General features: G+C 35.3%; 1 protein-coding gene across 6 annotated transcripts in view; it reads right to left on the reverse strand.

Moving 5' to 3' along the window:
- LOC114453917 (dipeptidyl aminopeptidase-like protein 6) overlaps positions 1 to 20,337 on the reverse strand; it is a 312,385-nt gene that overhangs the window by 27,189 nt on the left and 264,859 nt on the right. For all 6 annotated transcript variants that reach the window (XM_028433929.1, XM_028433928.1, XM_028433930.1 and 3 more), the window contains 11 exons: positions 15,692 to 15,846; positions 15,501 to 15,598; positions 14,888 to 15,011; positions 14,766 to 14,804; positions 13,921 to 14,028; positions 13,718 to 13,809; positions 12,542 to 12,589; positions 12,340 to 12,458; positions 11,160 to 11,231; positions 9,839 to 9,946; positions 8,062 to 8,131 (listed from right to left, as the gene is read on the reverse strand). In XM_028433929.1, the coding sequence (XP_028289730.1) occupies positions 8,062 to 8,131; positions 9,839 to 9,946; positions 11,160 to 11,231; positions 12,340 to 12,458; positions 12,542 to 12,589; positions 13,718 to 13,809; positions 13,921 to 14,028; positions 14,766 to 14,804; positions 14,888 to 15,011; positions 15,501 to 15,598; positions 15,692 to 15,846 (1,033 nt within the window). The remainder of the gene's footprint in view (positions 1 to 8,061; positions 8,132 to 9,838; positions 9,947 to 11,159; positions 11,232 to 12,339; positions 12,459 to 12,541; positions 12,590 to 13,717; positions 13,810 to 13,920; positions 14,029 to 14,765; positions 14,805 to 14,887; positions 15,012 to 15,500; positions 15,599 to 15,691; positions 15,847 to 20,337) is intronic.

The following is a 20,337-nucleotide window of genomic DNA, read 5'->3' on the forward strand; positions in this document are numbered from 1 at the left end:
CATACTTAAAATCGGGCAAAGGATAGCTGTAAGGCACAAAAAAGGCAAAAATGTTAAATTCACCTAACGTCAGAGGTAAGGCTATAGTAAGGCATAAAGTCAAAAAATTTCAACCCAAAAAAATTGAGTTAGACCATCATTAGACCTATAAACTACTAGAAATAGAATGCACATACTTAAACTGGCAAGGATAGCTGTAAGGCACAAAAAAAAAGCAAAAATCGAAAAATTCACCAACGTCGGAGGTAAGGCTATAGTAAGGCATAAAGTCAAAAAATTTCAACCTCCAAAAAAAATTGAGTTAGGACCATCATTAGACTCTATAAACTACTAGAAATAGAATGCACATACTTAAACCGGGCAAAGGATAGTGTAAGGCACAAAAAAAGGCAAAAATCGAAAATTCACCCAACGTCGGAGGTAAGGCTATAGTAAGGCATAAAGTCAAAAAATTTCAACTCCAAAAAAATTGAGTTAGGACCATCATTAGACTCTATAAACTACTAGAAATAGAATGCACATACTTAAATCGGGCAAAGGATAGTGTAAGGCACAAAAAAAGGCAAAAATCGAAAATTCACCCAACGTCGGAGGTAAGGCTATAGTAAGGCATAAAGTCAAAAAATTTCAACTCCAAAAAAATTGAGTTAGGACCATCATTAGACTCTATAAACTACTAGAAATAGAATGCACATACTTAAATCGGGCAAAGGATAGTGTAAGGCACAAAAAAATGCAAAAATCGAAAATTCACCCAACGTCGGAGGTAAGGCTATAGTAAGGCATAAAGTCAAAAAATTTCAACTCCAAAAAAATTGAGTTAAGACCAATATCACACTCTATAAACTACTAGAAATAGAATGCACATACTTAAATCGGGCAAAGGATAGTGTAAGGCACAAAAAAAGGCAAAAATCGAAAATTCACCCAACGTCGGAGGTAAGGCTATAGTAAGGCATAAAGTCAAAAAATTTCAACTCCAAAAAAATTGAGTTAGGACCATCATTAGACTCTATAAACTACTAGAAATAGAATGCACATACTTAAATCGGGCAAAGGATAGTGTAAGGCACAAAAAAATGCAAAAATCGAAAATTCACCCAACGTCGGAGGTAAGGCTATATATAGTAAGGCATAAAGTCAAAAAATTTCAACCCCAAAAAAATTGAGTTAAGACCATCATTAGACTCTATAAACTACTACAAATAGAATGCACAAACTTAAATCGGGCAAAGGATAGTGTAAGGCACAAAAAAATGCAAAAATCGAAAATTCACCCAACGTCGGAGGTAAGGCTATAGTAAGGCATAAAGTCAAAAAATTTCAACTCCAAAAAAATTGAGTTAAGACCAATATCACACTCTATAAACTACTAGAAATAGAATGCACATACTTAAATCGGGCAAAGGATAGTGTAAGGCACAAAAAAAGGCAAAAATCGAAAATTCACCCAACGTCGGAGGTAAGGCTATAGTAAGGCATAAAGTCAAAAAATTTCAACTCCAAAAAAATTGAGTTAGGACCATCATTAGACTCTATAAACTACTAGAAATAGAATGCACATACTTAAATCGGGCAAAGGATAGTGTAAGGCACAAAAAAATGCAAAAATCGAAAATTCACCCAACGTCGGAGGTAAGGCTATAGTAAGGCATAAAGTCAAAAAATTTCAACCCCAAAAAAATTGAGTTAAGACCATCATTAGACTCTATAAACTACTACAAATAGAATGCACAAACTTAAATCGGGCAAAGGATAGTGTAAGGCACAAAAAAATGCAAAAATCGAAAATTCACCCAACGTCGGAGGTAAGGCTATAGTAAGGCATAAAGTCAAAAAATTTCAACTCCAAAAAAATTGAGTTAGGACCATCATTAGACTCTATAAACTACTAGAAATAGAATGCACATACTTAAATCGGGCAAAGGATAGTGTAAGGCACAAAAAAATGCAAAAATCGAAAATTCACCCAACGTCGGAGGTAAGGCTATAGTAAGGCATAAAGTCAAAAAATTTCAACTCCAAAAAATTGAGTTAGGACCATCATTAGACTCTATAAACTACTAGAAATAGAATGCACATACTTAAATCGGGCAAAAGATAGTGTAAGGCACAAAAAAAGGCAAAAATCGAAAATTCACCCGAGGTCGGAGGTAAGGCTATAGTAAGGCATAAAGTCAAAAAATTTCAACTCCAAAAAAATTGAGTTAAGACCAATATCACACTCTATAAACTACTAGAAATAGAATGCACATACTTAAATCGGGCAAAAGATAGTGTAAGGCACAAAAAAAGGCAAAAATCGAAAATTCACCCAACGTCGGAGGTAAGGCTATAGTAAGGCATAAAGTCAAAAAATTTCAACTCCAAAAAAATTGAGTTAGGACCATCATTAGACTCTATAAACTACTAGAAATAGAATGCACATACTTAAACCGGGCAAAGGATAGTGTAAGGCATAAAGTCAAAAAATTTCAACCCCAAAAAAATTGAGTTAAGACCATCATTAGACTCTATAAACTACTACAAATAGAATGCACAAACTTAAATCGGGCAAAGGATAGTGTAAGGCACAAAAAAATGCAAAAATCGAAAATTCACCCAACGTCGGAGGTAAGGCTATAGTAAGGCATAAAGTCAAAAAATTTCAACCCCAAAAAAATTGAGTTAAGACCATCATTAGACTCTATAAACTACTACAAATAGAATGCACATACTTAAACCGGGCAAAGGATAGTGTAAGGCACAAAAAAAGGCAAAAATCAAAAATTCACCCAACGTCGGAGGTAAGGCTATAGTAAGGCATAAAGTCAAAAAATTTCAACTCCAAAAAAATTGAGTTAGGACCATCATTAGACTCTATAAACTACTAGAAATAGAATGCACATACTTAAACCGGGCAAAGGATAGTGTAAGGCATAAAGTCAAAAAATTTCAACCCCAAAAAAATTGAGTTAAGACCATCATTAGACTCTATAAACTACTAGAAATAGAATGCACATACTTAAACCGGGCAAGGATAGTGTAAGGCACAAAAAAAGGCAAAAATCGATAATTCACCCAACGTCGGAGGTAAGGCTATAGTAAGGCATAAAGTCAAAAAATTTCAACTCCAAAAAAATTGAGTTAGGACCATCATTAGACTCTATAAACTACTAGAAATAGAATGCACATACTTAAATCGGGCAAAGGATAGTGTAAGGCACAAAAAAAGGCAAAAATCGAAAATTCACCCAACGTCGGAGGTAAGGCTATATATAGTAAGGCATAAAGTCAAAAAATTTCAAAAAAAAAAAATTGAGTTAGGACCATCATTAGACTCTATAAACTACTAGAAATAGAATGCACATACTTAAATCGGGCAAAGGATAGTGTAAGGCACAAAAAAATGCAAAAATCGAAAATTCACCCAACGTCGGAGGTAAGGCTATATAGTAAGGCATAAAGTCAAAAAATTTCAACTCCAAAAAAATTGAGTTAAGACCATTATCACACTCTATAAACTACTAGAAATAGAATGCACATACTTAAATCGGGCAAAGGATAGTGTAAGGCACAAAAAAATGCAAAAATCGAAAATTCACCCAACGTCGGAGGTAAGGCTATAGTAAGGCATAAAGTCAAAAAATTTCAACCCCAAAAAAATTGAGTTAAGACCATCATTAGACTCTATAAACTACTACAAATAGAATGCACAAACTTAAATCGGGCAAAGGATAGTGTAAGGCACAAAAAAATGCAAAAATCGAAAATTCACCCAACGTCGGAGGTAAGGCTATAGTAAGGCATAAAGTCAAAAAATTTCAACTCCAAAAAAATTGAGTTAGGACCATCATTAGACTCTATAAACTACTACAAATAGAATGCACAAACTTAAATCGGGCAAAGGATAGTGTAAGGCACAAAAAAATGCAAAAATCGAAAATTCACCCAACGTCGGAGGTAAGGCTATAGTAAGGCATAAAGTCAAAAAATTTCAACTCCAAAAAAATTGAGTTAGGACCATCATTAGACTCTATAAACTACTAGAAATAGAATGCACATACTTAAACCGGGCAAAGGATAGTGTAAGGCACAAAAAAAATGCAAAAATCGAAAATTCACCCAACGTCGGAGGTAAGGCTATAGTAAGGCATAAAGTCAAAAAATTTCAACCCCAAAAAAATTGAGTTAAGACCATCATTAGACTCTATAAACTACTACAAATAGAATGCACAAACTTAAATCGGGCAAAGGATAGTGTAAGGCACAAAAAAATGCAAAAATCGAAAATTCACCCAACGTCGGAGGTAAGGCTATATAGTAAGGCATAAAGTCAAAAAATTTCAACCCCAAAAAAATTGAGTTAAGACCATCATTAGACTCTATAAACTACTAGAAATAGAATGCACATACTTAAACCGGGCAAAGGATAGTGTAAGGCACAAAAAAATGCAAAAATCTAAAATTCACCCAACGTCGGAGGTAAGGCTATAGTAAGGCATAAAGTCAAAAAATTTCAACTCCAAAAAAAATTGAGTTAAGACCATTATCACACTCTATAAACTACTAGAAATAGAATGCACATACTTAAATCGGGCAAAGGATAGTGTAAGGCACAAAAAAAGGCAAAAATCGATAATTCACCCAACGTCGGAGGTCAGGCTATAGTAAGGCATAAAGTCAAAAAATTTCAACCCCAAAAAAATTGAGTTAAGACCATCATTAGACTCTATAAACTACTACAAATAGAATGCACAAACTTAAATCGGGCAAAGGATAGTGTAAGGCAAAAAAAAATGCAAAAATCGAAAATTCACCCAACGTCGGAGGTAAGGCTATAGTAAGGCATAAAGTCAAAAAATTTCAACTCCAAAAAAATTGAGTTAAGACCAATATCACACTCTATAAACTACTAGAAATAGAATGCACATACTTAAATCGGGCAAAGGATAGTGTAAGGCACAAAAAAAGGCAAAAATCGAAAATTCACCCAACGTCGGAGGTAAGGCTATAGTAAGGCATAAAGTCAAAAAATTTCAACTCCAAAAAAATTGAGTTAGGACCATCATTAGACTCTATAAACTACTAGAAATAGAATGCACATACTTAAATCGGGCAAAGGATAGTGTAAGGCACAAAAAAATGCAAAAATCGAAAATTCACCCAACGTCGGAGGTAAGGCTATATAGTAAGGCATAAAGTCAAAAAATTTCAACCCCAAAAAAATTGAGTTAAGACCATCATTAGACTCTATAAACTACTACAAATAGAATGCACAAACTTAAATCGGGCAAAGGATAGTGTAAGGCACAAAAAAATGCAAAAATCGAAAATTCACCCAACGTCGGAGGTAAGGCTATAGTAAGGCATAAAGTCAAAAAATTTCAACTCCAAAAAAATTGAGTTAGGACCATCATTAGACTATAAACTACTAGAAATAGAATGCATATACTTAAACCGGGCAAAGGATAGTGTAAGGCACAAAAAAATGCAAAAATCGAAAATTCACCCAACGTCGGAGGTAAGGCTATAGTAAGGCATAAAGTCAAAAAATTTCAACCCCAAAAAAATTGAGTTAAGACCATCATTAGACTCTATAAACTACTACAAATAGAATGCACAAACTTAAATCGGGCAAAGGATAGTGTAAGGCACAAAAAAATGCAAAAATCGAAAATTCACCCAACGTCGGAGGTAAGGCTATAGTAAGGCATAAAGTCAAAAATTTCAACCCCAAAAAAATTGAGTTAAGACCATCATTAGACTCTATAAACTACTAGAAATAGAATGCACATACTTAAACCGGGCAAAGGATAGTGTAAGGCACAAAAAAAGGCAAAAATCAAAAATTCACCCAACGTCGGAGGTAAGGCTATAGTAAGGCATAAAGTCAAAAAATTTCAACTCCAAAAAAATTGAGTTAGGACCATCATTAGACTCTATAAACTACTAGAAATAGAATGCACATACTTAAACCGGGCAAAGGATAGTGTAAGGCATAAAGTCAAAAAATTTCAACCCCAAAAAAATTGAGTTAAGACCATCATTAGACTCTATAAACTACTAGAAATAGAATGCACATACTTAAACCGGGCAAAGGATAGTGTAAGGCACAAAAAAATGCAAAAATCGAAAATTCACCCAACGTCGGAGGTAAGGCTATAGTAAGGCATAAAGTCAAAAAATTTCAACTCCAAAAAAATTGAGTTAGGACCATCATTAGACTATAAACTACTAGAAATAGAATGCATATACTTAAACCGGGCAAAGGATAGTGTAAGGCACAAAAAAATGCAAAAATCGAAAATTCACCCAACGTCGGAGGTAAGGCTATAGTAAGGCATAAAGTCAAAAAATTTCAACCCCAAAAAAATTGAGTTAAGACCATCATTAGACTCTATAAACTACTACAAATAGAATGCACAAACTTAAATCGGGCAAAGGATAGTGTAAGGCACAAAAAAATGCAAAAATCGAAAATTCACCCAACGTCGGAGGTAAGGCTATAGTAAGGCATAAAGTCAAAAAATTTCAACCCCAAAAAAATTGAGTTAAGACCATCATTAGACTCTATAAACTACTAGAAATAGAATGCACATACTTAAACCGGGCAAAGGATAGTGTAAGGCACAAAAAAAGGCAAAAATCAAAAATTCACCCAACGTCGGAGGTAAGGCTATAGTAAGGCATAAAGTCAAAAAATTTCAACTCCAAAAAAATTGAGTTAGGACCATCATTAGACTCTATAAACTACTAGAAATAGAATGCACATACTTAAACCGGGCAAAGGATAGTGTAAGGCACAAAAAAAGGCAAAAATCGAAAATTCACCCAACGTCGGAGGTAAGGCTATAGTAAGGCATAAAGTCAAAAAATTTCAACCCCAAAAAAATTGAGTTAAGACCATCATTAGACTCTATAAACTACTACAAATAGAATGCACAAACTTAAATCGGGCAAAGGATAGTGTAAGGCACAAAAAAATGCAAAAATCAAAAATTCACCCAACGTCGGAGGTAAGGCTATAGTAAGGCATAAAGTCAAAAAATTTCAACCCCAAAAAAATTGAGTTAAGACCATCATTAGACTCTATAAACTACTAGAAATAGAATGCACATACTTAAACCGGGCAAAGGATAGTGTAAGGCACAAAAAAAGGCAAAAATCGAAAATTCACCCAACGTCGGAGGTAAGGCTTATAGTAAGGCATAAAGTCAAAAAATTTCAACTCCAAAAAAATTGAGTCAGGACCATCATTAGAGTCTATAAACTACAGCAAATATAATTAGAATAGATTTCTTACTTCAAAAGTATTGCACAAAAAAGGGATTTTTAGTGTTCATTATGTTTTTGTTCTTTTTAGGCAAAAGTATAACCTTATATATAATGAACATGTAATGTATGGTTTTTAATGTATACAGTATACTACATTTAAATTTACATTTTACTTCATGTAATGATTTAGTAACCTTCATCAAGCAAAAAACAAGTCCAAGTCATTAAACTGTGATTAAATTAAATCATATTCTAGTCTTTCAAAATCTGCGTAATTAATCTTTCTTTCTGCTGAACGATCTCCTTTTACACAATTTTCAGCATCACATCCAACAGGGTACAGATAAAAGGTTAACTAACTGATAAGTGGGAGTCTAGCTTCGAGTTAGCAGCTGCTCATGCTAATGCAGCTCACTGTTCTTTCATGGAAACTTATTAGGAGCCCTTTAAAAGCAATGAATGAGCACAGGAAGTTGTGATGTCTGTACAGGAGTAGAAACTGTGAGCTGCACAGATAGAAAGCCAACGGCCTCAGGGAAGGAATGCTAATGAGACTGAGGTGGAGAGGAGGTTAACTTTTCCTGTTCCCTGTGTAATTACTATCCAGCTGGCGTCGAGGACAATGCAGTGTGTCTTTGAGTTTGATGAATAAGCCTGATTAAAACTCAGCGGTGAAATTTTCATTGATGAGAATTGACACGTCCTCGGTGAACTTGGAGGGAAGCGAACGCACGAGTGCTCCCTGTGATCGGACACAAAGTTTCTGTTGGTGTGTGTTACTGTGTGTGATTGGCTGTTACATACACAAGCAGCAGCAGAGGGTAGTGTGACGTCTCCATGAAGCCAGCAGGTTTCAAGATCTGCACTGATAAGGCTGTAAAACAGAGACAGATGATTGGATCACACTTAGGATATACTCAAACTCACCAATAGGATGTTTCATTATCTTCAAACCTTCTTATGATGCTGAAAGGGTTTGAATGTTAACTCTGCCTTCATGCTGTGGTGTGTTAAAACTAGAGCCTGGCGATACAGACCAAAAGTCATATTTCAATATTTTCCTCAAAATGGCGAAAATAAATATTGATAATTTTACTTCAAATAAAGTCTCACAAGAAAGACAATTCAGGGTTAAATTTGCTGATGCAAAATTCCACACAGGCATTTGGTTAATCAATAAAATATACCTTGATCTGGGATGTCAGGCTTCTACGTTGTAAAATAAAGACATTTTTGGTCGTAAATGTTCAATGTTAAATATTCACCGGTGGTCATATTGTATTTTCCAATATGGTGATGCCAGTCAAGGTTACTGTCAAATACACATCATATTTAGAATCCCTGAGGTCCAGAACCTTAGAAATGTGTTTTTAATTATAACTTTGTGACTTGTGGTTGTCTAATAACAGAAAAACCTGTTTTTAGGTGGTCGCCATTTTGAATCCAATATGGCGCCTCAAATTGATAATTGGCTCCGGCTCCCGCCAGATTTGAATTCAGCAGATCAAAAACTACAAATACGCCAAATTTCATACTTGTAGACAAATTTGCACAATTCTTCCCCTAACACACCAGACTACTATAAGAGACAGCACGTGTGAGTGGGTTAGGACGCACTCAAAAATCTAACAGTGCTTTTAATGTTGTTCTGAAAATTAGTGAAAGCAGCGACTCCTAAAACAAATATTTAAAAAAAAAAGCTATATATAAATTAATGTATAGTATATCTCGATATAAGTGATATTGTAATTTTGTATATCGCCAAAATAAAAAAACTATATATAATGAATCTCAATATATCGCCCAACTCTAGCTTAAACAATGTATTTTTTATTTTGTTCTTTAATTTTAGTTATTTACTAGCTAAATATTAGCCACTTAGAATCACATTTGGCAAGTGCAAAATTGCCATCTTGTGAACTTATTTACTGATTACCTTAACATTGTAAGCTAAATGCATTATCTTAGTTGGTAAGTGCATTACAATATTACACAATAAAGATAGTTACATTTTTGCAGTTTTACTCTAGTTTATTTTTAGCCAAGCATTAACCTTCTGTGTTGCATCTTAGAATAGAATAGAATGATTTTATTGTCATTAAACACACAATGTACATACATATATGTATATATATATATATACTGTATATATATATATATTTAAAAAAAAACATATAATTCAACACAGCAAAACTCACATTAAACAACAATCAAAGGAGAAACTATTTCATTAGCATTGATGCTAACCTGAACTAGCAGTCACTTTAGTAGAATCCTGCCATACATTTTTATCAGGTAAGGTAAAAAAAAAAATGCATTTAAAGCAAATCCACTATTTATTCATACAATAACCTATAAATGACAATATTTTTTCTCTCAGGATAAACAAACATTGGCAGAGTTGAAAAACATCTAAATCATCTTTACCAGCTCACTCTAAGATGTATAATAAAATCAAACACAGGAATAGGGATCTTAATAAATTCTTAGTCTGTATTTCAATCTAAATGAAAATTATTGGCGACTATTAAGGGCTTTAATTTCCAATAAAATAGTCACAAAGTGCTTTACAGAAACCTACTGTAGTCATCCAGGTGGATTTCCTTATACTCCACGGTTGGCATCTGCAGAGAGTCCAGAGTCATCCTCAGATTGTCATTGGTTTCCAGCTTATAGACTTCTGTAATACCTGCAGAAAGACAGGACAGCTTAACCTTTGTTTTTTTTTCATGATTGTTGAATAAAGTGAATCTCGTCTTTGATAATAACAATAATCATCTGTGCCAGCAGGAATCATTCCTTAAACAAAAGATGGGAAACTTTTATCACAGCAGGGGCCACAAAAATGTGAATGAATGATATGAGGGCCAAATGATATACTGTATATATATATATATATATATATATATATATATATATATAGTAATTTTCTGTGTTTTTTTGTTATTTTCTGTATTTTTGTTGTTGTTTTGTGCTCTCAGCTTCTTCTTTTTTTTGTATATTGTGTGTTGGTATTTTCATAAATATCAGGTAATCACTCAAACAAATCAACTACTGCTACTTTAGGGAGACAGTGACAAAAATCTGTTGTTTTAACTGATAGTGAAATAACTGCATGATATGTTCCAGTACGATGAACTGCTTTATGTCACACAAAGTTCTTGAATTACAATTCTTAGTTAAGGGATTTGTTTTAGTGGCTCCACATTTGCCCAATCTACATCAGATTGTGATTAAAAATGGTATAAATTAATATATAAATGGGACAAGAAAGAGGTCATCTTTTAAATAAACGAATAACATTAACATATTCAACTTAGCGAGAAAGAAAAACATTGTTGGGCTTGTTGTTTATTCTGAAAACTGTATTTTTTTTTTAAAAAAAATCTGCAAAAAGAATACAGTAATGTATCACATCATACCACATACTTTTTAAAGATACTGCACATACTGTGTTGTTTCATTAAGTTCAGTTTTGTTGTGTCAAATGACCAAAAGATACAACATAACTATGACAACTTGCATTTAATACAAATGGCCACAAAGTGCACTATTACTAGATTTGCTGATATCAAGGAGCTGCTGTATGTTCAGTTATATTTAAAGTCAGATATTTCAGAATGATATCACTATGATGACAAAGCTTGCGCGCGCGCGCACACACACACACACACACTCTAAATAAAATTACAGTATGCTGATGTAACCGCTGGGCGTATCCTAATGTGATTACTGTCATCATGCAGGACTTGGCAGACAGATGAACAGACAGTGAGTGCACAGGTGATCCTTCACTGCTGTATTACACACATTTTCATCCTCTTTGACAAAGTCATCTAGTAAGTAGTCGTCAAGTCAGGTCACCTGTAGAGGCTTCTACTCTCAGTGCTGTGAAAACTCACTTTCTCTGTCGTGGCTCTCACTTTCTTCACCCCTCTGTGTCTTGTAGACAGCGACAAAAGGAACGTCGGGTCCTAAGGACAGATTTTAAAGTGTATTAAGTGTGAGTGGTTGGATCATCTCAGTTGCATTCTGATCTCAAAATCTAAAATAAAAAAAAGAGAATGAAGCTAATAAGACAGGATTATTTGAGTTTCAGACAAAGATGCAGCACTTCATTTATTGTTTTAATGCAATAACTGAAATAGCTTTTCTAAAGCTGGACCAAAAAAAGGCCCAGCAAGGGCTGAGGGGAGGTGGGAGGAGGACAGATGAAGAGATTGATGCACTTAATAAAATGAGAATATAATCAAGGTTTAACAGCAAGTTCAGTGAACTGACCACTCACTCCATTCTTCTTTTCTAATCTCCACCGCTCTTCTCTCTTCCCAACATAATGATATAATAACCTCATATGTTTGAATTTCAGTGAGTTTCAGGCCAGCTATAAGGTATTAAACATTTTAAGATCCAAAAATCAACCTTACTAACAAGTCAAACAAATTCTTCACTTCTTAAATTCACACAAAGAAAGGATGGAGCTGTTTGCACCTGAAGGTTATATCAAAGCAATAATAATAAAGGGGGAAATATTCACTTTTAATTTAAATTGTATTACAAAAAAAGAAGGAAAAAAAATGAAAAAAGTTAAAAGCTACAATTTCATTTAGTTAAATTTTTTTTTTTAAATATCTGAACTTTATTTTTTATTATCTAATTAAAATCATAATTTAAAAAATACTTCTACTTTTCTTAATTTATGATTTAATTTATTTTCATTTTAAAACGATCTTAGCCAAAGATTTAAATAATAAAAATGTTGTGCGTTAAATAAATGAAGCACCTATTTCTAAATGTGCAACGCACAAAAAAAAAAAATCAACCAAGCCTACATGTTTAAGAACCTTTGATGAACATCTTTACCTTTAAATGTTCTCTTCGGCTAATTTTGAAATTCCACGATTGGTTCAAATCTACAGTTTGTAAAATAACTGTAAATATTTGTAATTTTCAACCTTAATTTAAATACAATTATTATGCTTCCAGCTGCAAATAAAGTAGAAGTAAAATTAGACAAATAAACGTTGTTTTAAATAAATAAAGACACAATTTTAAGCTGGTTTGTATCAGAAAGGTAACCACCTTGGCAGTTTAGCAGAAAATAGCTCATGTTGTGGCTGAAGGAGCCGCTGATGTAGCCACAGCTCTCCGACAGAGAGCACGACAGACAGCGACGGTTGAAAGAGCCGAAGGTGTCGGCGCTGAGGAAGGACAGAGGAAAAATGAGTGGCGTTACGAACATGCGCTCACACACTTAACTATGTGAGACGAGAATCCCCCGTACCTGTAGAGGTGTCGCCGCTTTGGCCCGTCCTCAGTGCTGAGAAAGTATCTGTAAAATTAAATACCACAGACATGACAGGGTGAATCACAAATGAATGAATTAGAATTGTAATAGTGTAATTATAATTAATTACAATTATGGCTTAATTATAATTGTAATTTAGAAAAGCTGTTGGTGTTTTAAGCGTAATTAAATTGTAATACAGTTCAAATAATTGACTTTGTATAATTGGCAAAGATTCTGTAAAAATTGTATTAATTTTATAATTTAATGCACAACTGGGGAACCATGTTACAGGTCTGCACATATACAGTAGTGAACAGTTATTAGAATATGTTTTTACCATTTAAAAAAAAGAGTCCAGGATTATACGGACACAAAAAAGGCTCAGACGCCCACACCAAAAAGATTAAAACCTATATTTTCATTGATTAGGAAGCCTAACAAGGTAATCAATAGATAGGAAAGAAAATAGATGATAGATATTTGTTTTTACTGTTTTTTACAACTGATTTAGGACCCGTTATCATATGAGATGCTAACAGAAAGCTAACACAAGAGGATGGTTAACTTTTATTAGGTTATTTATTTCAGGGTCAGCAATTGTGATTAATTGCAATTGAACTTTAGTGATTGAGAACGTAATTGTAATTGACTTTCTGAGGATAAAAAAATAATTGTAATTTAATTGTAATTGGAAAAAAATGCTACTCACTGTACTCATAATGGAATTGTAATTGAATATGAATAATTGAAAACATAATTCTAACTAAAACATGTAATTTCAGTTTCAGTTCATTTGTTTGTATCAGTCTAACAGAAAAATATCAAACATACGTAAATCACTATTTAAAAATATATAACAAGACTGAAACAGGCAGAAGCAAAAATGTTCATAAGCCCAACATAAATCAAAACATTCAAGTTTTCCAATAATACACACAAAAGAAATGCAAGTATTCAACAAGCACATTAGAGCTGCCTATTTTCAAAAAATGCATATATACATATGCATGTATATACAATATGTACTTTCTTTTAAGAGTTTCACAAATTAACCCCATGAATGGACCCAAACTCTGATTAAAAGTTATCATGTCATCAGTTGAAGAGGATAGAAATGAGATAGGATGTATGTGTGTTAAGAAGTGTTGTGTGTGTTGTGTGTGTGCTCACATCAGTTGACTGTCCTCGCTGTAGGCCAACACTTGAGTGACATCCCAATCTCCAGAGGTGATGGACTGAAGCGTGTCGGTGCTGGTGTTCGGCTTCGACGCAGCGAGAGGGAAACAGAGTAACAGAGAAATGTGAGTCCATCTTTTTTTTTTCCTCTTTGTCATTGTTCCGTCTCTAAATCCCTGAGTCGTGAAGCGTCTCACCTGAGAGATGGACATGGAGATGTGAAAAAACTTTCCTCTTCCTCCTTGAGGAATGGCTCGGGTGAAGAACAGCTTCAGGCCGTCTTTGGAAAATAGAGGCTTCTCGTTCTGCAGCATGAAAACATTCACTCATTAAACGGTCAACTTAAATCTAAAATATGGACTATATTCTCTTATTACAGCTTACACAAACCCTGCTACTGCAGTAAAAAGGAGCTTTGAGGAACTGCCTGCTTCAGCGCTTTAAGCTGCTGTACAATGAATTGATTTGGGAGAATTCACTAAGGAACGTTTGGTTTAGATGTGAACTCAGAAAGTGCAACGTGTGGACAGGGGGAATATTTTCACCAGTGTTTGTTTTTTTTTTTTTGTCTGTTGGCAGGATTACGTCAAAATTAACCAAAGATAGACCTCGCACCATGGAAGATTCCATTAAATTCACATCTCAATTTGTAACTGACCGATCTTTATGAAATTATTATGATGAGGATAGACATTTTGGTAACACTTTAGTGGAAGTTTTATACATAGGGCTGACATTACGCTGTCATTAGCGTGAATAAGGTGTCATGACGGCTGTCATTAAATGTCGTTTGTTACCCTAACCCCACTAGATCCTTCCACCGAACCCAAATAAGGCCAACATAGCTACAAAAGTGTCATAATTCAGCAAAAACAATACTCAATGACAGCCTTCGTGACATCTTATTCATGATAATAACATAATATAATAATAATTATTATAAACTATTATATCAGTAAACAGCAAACACAGAGCAAAACGATGAATATTTCCAAACTAAAATGGTTATTAACTTCATGTTTGGCACAGAGAAGTGTCTCACCTGCCTGTGCAGCCAGCCCTCACTTTCATCCTCATGTTTCTGTGAAGACAGACAGGCGTCAGTGAGTTTACAGACACACACACACGCACACACACTGCTCTTAGCCATCGTTATAGCCATACCTTAGTGCAGACGCCCGTCGTGGCCTGGCACAAAGTCAGGATGGAAATATTCTGCGCTCGGTTCAGCCAATTAATGGCCAGCTTGGTGCTGGTGGCCCATTTCACCATGGTCACATAATACTCCCTGATACAGACAGAGGGTCACAGAAACAAATGTCAGCGTGTGTGCATTTAATGATGGTAGATTAAAGCTCAATAATAAAACTTTTAGTCTATTTAATTATATTTCATCATTATTACACCAAAACACCCTCCTGTGAATATACTGCTAATTTTAAATGTAGCAAACATTTGCTCGGTATCATGTGGGTCATTTTTCTCTGCCATGACTGCTGCGAGAATTCTAAAGGTGTGCTGTGGTATCTGGGAGCAACTGGGTGTATGTTGAGCAATAAAAAAGCAAAAAATAAATAATTTCATACTTAAAAGCAACTGTGCACTTGCATTTCCATTCAAAACTATCCCCCAAAACATTGTTCTTTACTAAAAGAGCAGTTTTCTACTTCTAAAGTGATTAGTGGTTCAATTTAACCATGAATATGATGATACATTGATGACAGATCTCCTGTTATTATACAGTAAAACTGGACAGAGGACTGTTTTAATGCCTCACCCTATTCTGGGATCATCAGGTCGTCTCATCTCAATGGTGTGCAGGGGACCGTTAAGATTCACAACATACAGAGTGATGACTGGGTTTTCCTCACCAGCCTAAAAAGAAAAGAGTCATACATGATAGTTTCAGTTTGCTGCAATGTCATTACATTCTGAAGATGTTTTAAAAGCAGACAAAGGGAAGTTTACCTTAGGGTAGTGGTACTCCTTTCCTGTTGGGTACGGGGTCCCTGTAAACATCGGCAGCTCCATCCGAGGCACCATTGTGTCATTGATGGTGGCGTACGCTAACCTGGCGCCATCAGGAGACCACCAGTGTGCGATGTGAGACTTGAAAATCTCCTCTGGAAAAAAAAGTCAGGAGAAAATAGACATTGGTTGTACAGTACAATATTTTCCAGAATATACAGTAGGTTGCTATTTTTTTCACACAAAATTAAGGAAGTGACTTATGTGTCGGAGCAACCTATCTGTGAATTTTTTGCCAGTAAGCAGCACCAGCTAGTGGGTAAAAATGAAAATTTAAAGTTACTTGGAAATGAAAATCACTTATTTTGATTCGATAACTGGGTGTTTACACTGCATTTCTGATGTTTGTTCATGTGTGATTGCACTCTGGGACAAAACTCTGGCTTCTACCCAGTAAAGTAGAGCTAACAGTTAGCATAGCAGGTTAACAACAGCCAGATTACAGTAAACGGCTTTAATTGGACTGATATGCAGACATGGAGCAGAGAGTAGGAGCAGGCATTTGGCAATGCTTGTAAAATCTCACAGGAATACAGACAAACTATGCACCTTCTTGTAAAAAAATAGTAAAAAGACAAGGATCTATTGGATAATAAAGGTGTCATTTAAAACAGTTTGACATCCAGGCCAGTGATGTGCCGTCAGGGTAGGCAAGGTAGGCAGTGCCTACCCAAGGGTGAATTGATATTTTGATTATTTGTTTTAATTATATATATATATATATATTTCTTTTATTTTTTTAATTATTATTATTTTTTTAATTATATAATTATAAATTATAAATTTTTCCAATTCCAATAGTCTAAAGTACCTATAAGTTTGAAAGTGTCCGCATTTTGTGCATTTCATAGCCAAAATTATTAAACAGCGCTATTTCCTGGAACAGCTGCACAGTCTTTTTTTTTTTCACTCCGTTGTAAGGCAGAGGGAGGCCACGCCCCCTCCCAAAGGCACGTTGCTCTTCTGCCTCCGTTCCCATTGCGTGTTTTTACGTGTTTGCGCATGCGCAGTCAGGTCCCCAAGTTGACAACCATTTACGTGCAAAGGCAGTGTAGAGAGCTGCCTTTGCACGTAACCGCGCTATGCTAAATGCTATACGTAAGTTCACAGTACATTAGTGAATTGATATCATGTGACCGCTGCTGCTACGTTCTCTTGCTAGTGGGCGGGATAACACTACAGTCATGATGACAGCGCTAGAGATGATAGAGAAACTTTGTTTTGAGGAAAATCGACCGCTTTTAAAAGATGGGAGACCAACACCTGAGCTACGAGACCTTCAGCAAAGGTAAGGTCAGAACATGTTTCATACTTTTCACAGTGACTGGAAGAAAAGGAAGGACTGACTTTGTGGATGCTCCTCACTGAGGCTGTTCTGAGTTGTTGTCATTTTCTCTGTGTTTCCAACACAAACAATGGATGTGCTGTCGTGTCATGAGATATATGTTGTTGGGAGAGTATGGAGGCTAGATAAAATAATTGTTTATGTTTCTTTAATGGTGTTTATGATGTTGATTTTGTTACATGGCTAAATACTTGTTCATGTGGATCTTGTTGGGTTTTTTCTTTCTCATTATGAATTTTATATTTTGATAAGCGCATTGAGATGACTTTGTTGGAAATTGCTTTATACAAGTAAAATTAATTTGAATTGAATTAACACTTGACAGCAGAAACATATGAAATTGTCATTGGTGGTCTCGATTTGCAACGTGCCTACCCAACCCTAGTGGTCACGGCACGTCACTGATCCAGGCAAAGGACTTCTTTGCTTATCTGTGAAAAATAATATATTTCTTGGAAAGAAAGCGACATATCAGTGCAATCTCTAGTTTGGAAAATACAGTTATAAGACTATGGGTGTCTCTTTCATTAATTGTGACGACTGATTACAAACTCATTTTAATCAGGTGTGGTACAAACTGGACCCCCTCCGTCAACACTCTGTGCATTTTAATCTTTTTAAAAATGTTTCTCAATGACAAGCATGAGCAGATTACCAGAGAGTTTCCCTGATTTAAAGGCAAAATAAAGGGAAGAAGCAGCTGATTAAAATTTACTGCAAGCAATGAATGGCTTCACTGCTTCAAGGCAAGTGTCGTCCCGTAAATATCCGCCATAAAGCTGTAACTCCAGTCAGCTCATGTTCAGAAGCTACTGGTAGAGATCTGTTTGCCATGCTGGAAAACAGCATCATTTTAAAACTCAGATTTTGACCATACAACAGTGGTTCCCAAACCTTTCACAGTTCCGTACCCCTTCAGACATTTAACCTTAAGTCATGTACCCCCCACCTCTGCAAATGCAGTGTTTTTCAACCTTGGGGCCGAATTCAAATGAGGTCTCCGAAATGTCTGGTAATTTATAATAATAATTTTAAAAATCCTGATTAAAAACATATTTTAACACACACAAAATAATCTTAAATAACTGTATTCTATGTTTTCACTTTCTTAAATATGAATCTAGTTCAAATAAAATACATCTTGTCACTTTGTGCACTGATCCTGGCAACAACAAACATGATCAAAAGCTAATTCTTGAAAAAAAAACAAAAAAGTATATGGAAACGCTAAAAAAATGTGACATTAGAATGAGGTCACAACCTAAAAGAGGTTGTAATGCCACATACAATGTAGCCCTACAGTAAAATGTATCTGAATTTTACCTATCCTGTTGAGGAATAATAATGTATAATTAAAAAAAAAAAAGAATAATCATTTGTAAGGAACGTAAATTGTCACCATGGATAGTCTTACATTTACTAATGTGTAATTTGTGGTCATGCATTGAGACTCCTGACTGCTGGTTGATTTATACTGTAGTTTACAATTAAAAGTTTTTATTCATGTAGCCCCTATGACAATTTGCGTTCCCCACTTTGGGAACCTAGGCCATACAACATTTAAATCCCACTAGTTCAGTGTTTCTCAAATGGGGGTACGTGTACTCCTCAGTGTACGCCATAACAGGCTTTTTTTTTTTTAATTACTTCTAGGTGAGCAACTCACTTGTCTGTTTACAAGTGAACAAATCATCCCTAATCCCAATCCATCACAAACCGTGAAGAAAACACTAAAAAAAAACTTCCCTCCAATAGAAGAACGTTTGACTGCCTATAGGTTTCAGATAGATTGAAGGATTTTTCTCTAATAAACTGCTCTGACATGAGCAGTAGGTTTGATGAGCACTGAATGTACGGCACACAGCTGGGATGTACACCATTAGGTGATAGGATAAATGAAAAAGGTTTGGCTAATTTCATCCAGTATCCTCCAAAGAGATGATTTGAAACCAACAATGAGAAGAAGTCCAAGACGTGGGAACATGAAACCACCCTCTAAGTAGTACAGTAGCCTACTTAGCATGCTGATTTCCTGCCTGACCCGCTGCATTTGAACTCCTTTCCTCACTCTTACACACACTGGTGCAAAATGTAAAAGTCATAAATCACTGGAAACTGTTTCAGTTCACCAAAATACAACTCAGCCACGTTTCCTTTGCAACCGACTAACTTTCTAATCTGATAGGTAGCTAGTTTTGGGCTGTTGCTAACTTTTCCAGAAGAAAAATCACTCCATAACTTTACCTTTTACACTTTAACCCTCAGTAAGCGGGAGTAGCTCCACAACATAATGTAACAAACGGACACAAACGCTGCAGTTTGATGGATGGAGAGAGAAAAACAAATCCACACAAAACCCAACCAGGTCCTTTATCTCGCTAACATGCAATTCCTTATTATCGTCGGAGGCGACGTCGCAGCTGGCATCAATCAGCTCGACCTATTGTTACAGCCTGCCAAAGGCTACTTTTCCATCAACTTTTGCAATTAAAACTTCATTAATGTAGTCTGTCTGCAGGGGTGGGTACGGGCTTCAGGGAATTAACAACATGCGCAAATGATTAGCATTTTCATTATCAACGCATACTTAGTGGAATTAGTTGAAAGGCAGAAAATAATCGCAAAACATCCCAATGTACATCAGTGTCTTAGTTAATAAAGCAGGCATACATACATAATTATAAATTTAAAATGTATAATTGCATATAGAGGGAGCTAATAAAGCTAAGTGCCAAAAGTGCTACATGCTACCAGGCAAGGCAGGAAATTGCTCAGGGCTCCAGGCAGGGGTGGACTGGCCATCTGGCATTTCGGGAATAGTCCCTGTGGGCCGTCGACCCGAAGTGGGCCTGTCTGGTCCGCTGAGTTTTAGTTTTTTTGACGAACAAGTGGAGGCAGACATGTTAACAAGTGGCCAAAAATGGTCCAAAATGGCAAAAACGTGGCAAGAAAAGAGTGAAGAGTAATTAAAATTGGCCAAAAGCAGTAAAGAGTGACAAAAAATGGGCAAATAAAGAGGAACCAGGTAGTATGTAAATATCAAAGGGTAGCTTAAATGGGCAAAAAGTGGCAAACAATAGTGAAAAAGGGCAAAATGTGAAAGAAAAAGATGTAAAATATAGGGAAAAGAGAAAGAAGTGATATTGATGGGGAAAGTTAGCTTATTTTAAGGTTTTGTGGGGGAACAATAATTAAAATTAAGACAAAAAACCACATGTTGTGCATCACAGACTTAATAACG

The sequence above is a fragment of the Gouania willdenowi genome, chromosome 20, assembly GCF_900634775.1.
Source record: "Gouania willdenowi chromosome 20, fGouWil2.1, whole genome shotgun sequence".
In the NCBI taxonomy this organism is placed as follows: Eukaryota; Metazoa; Chordata; class Actinopteri; order Blenniiformes; family Gobiesocidae; genus Gouania; species Gouania willdenowi.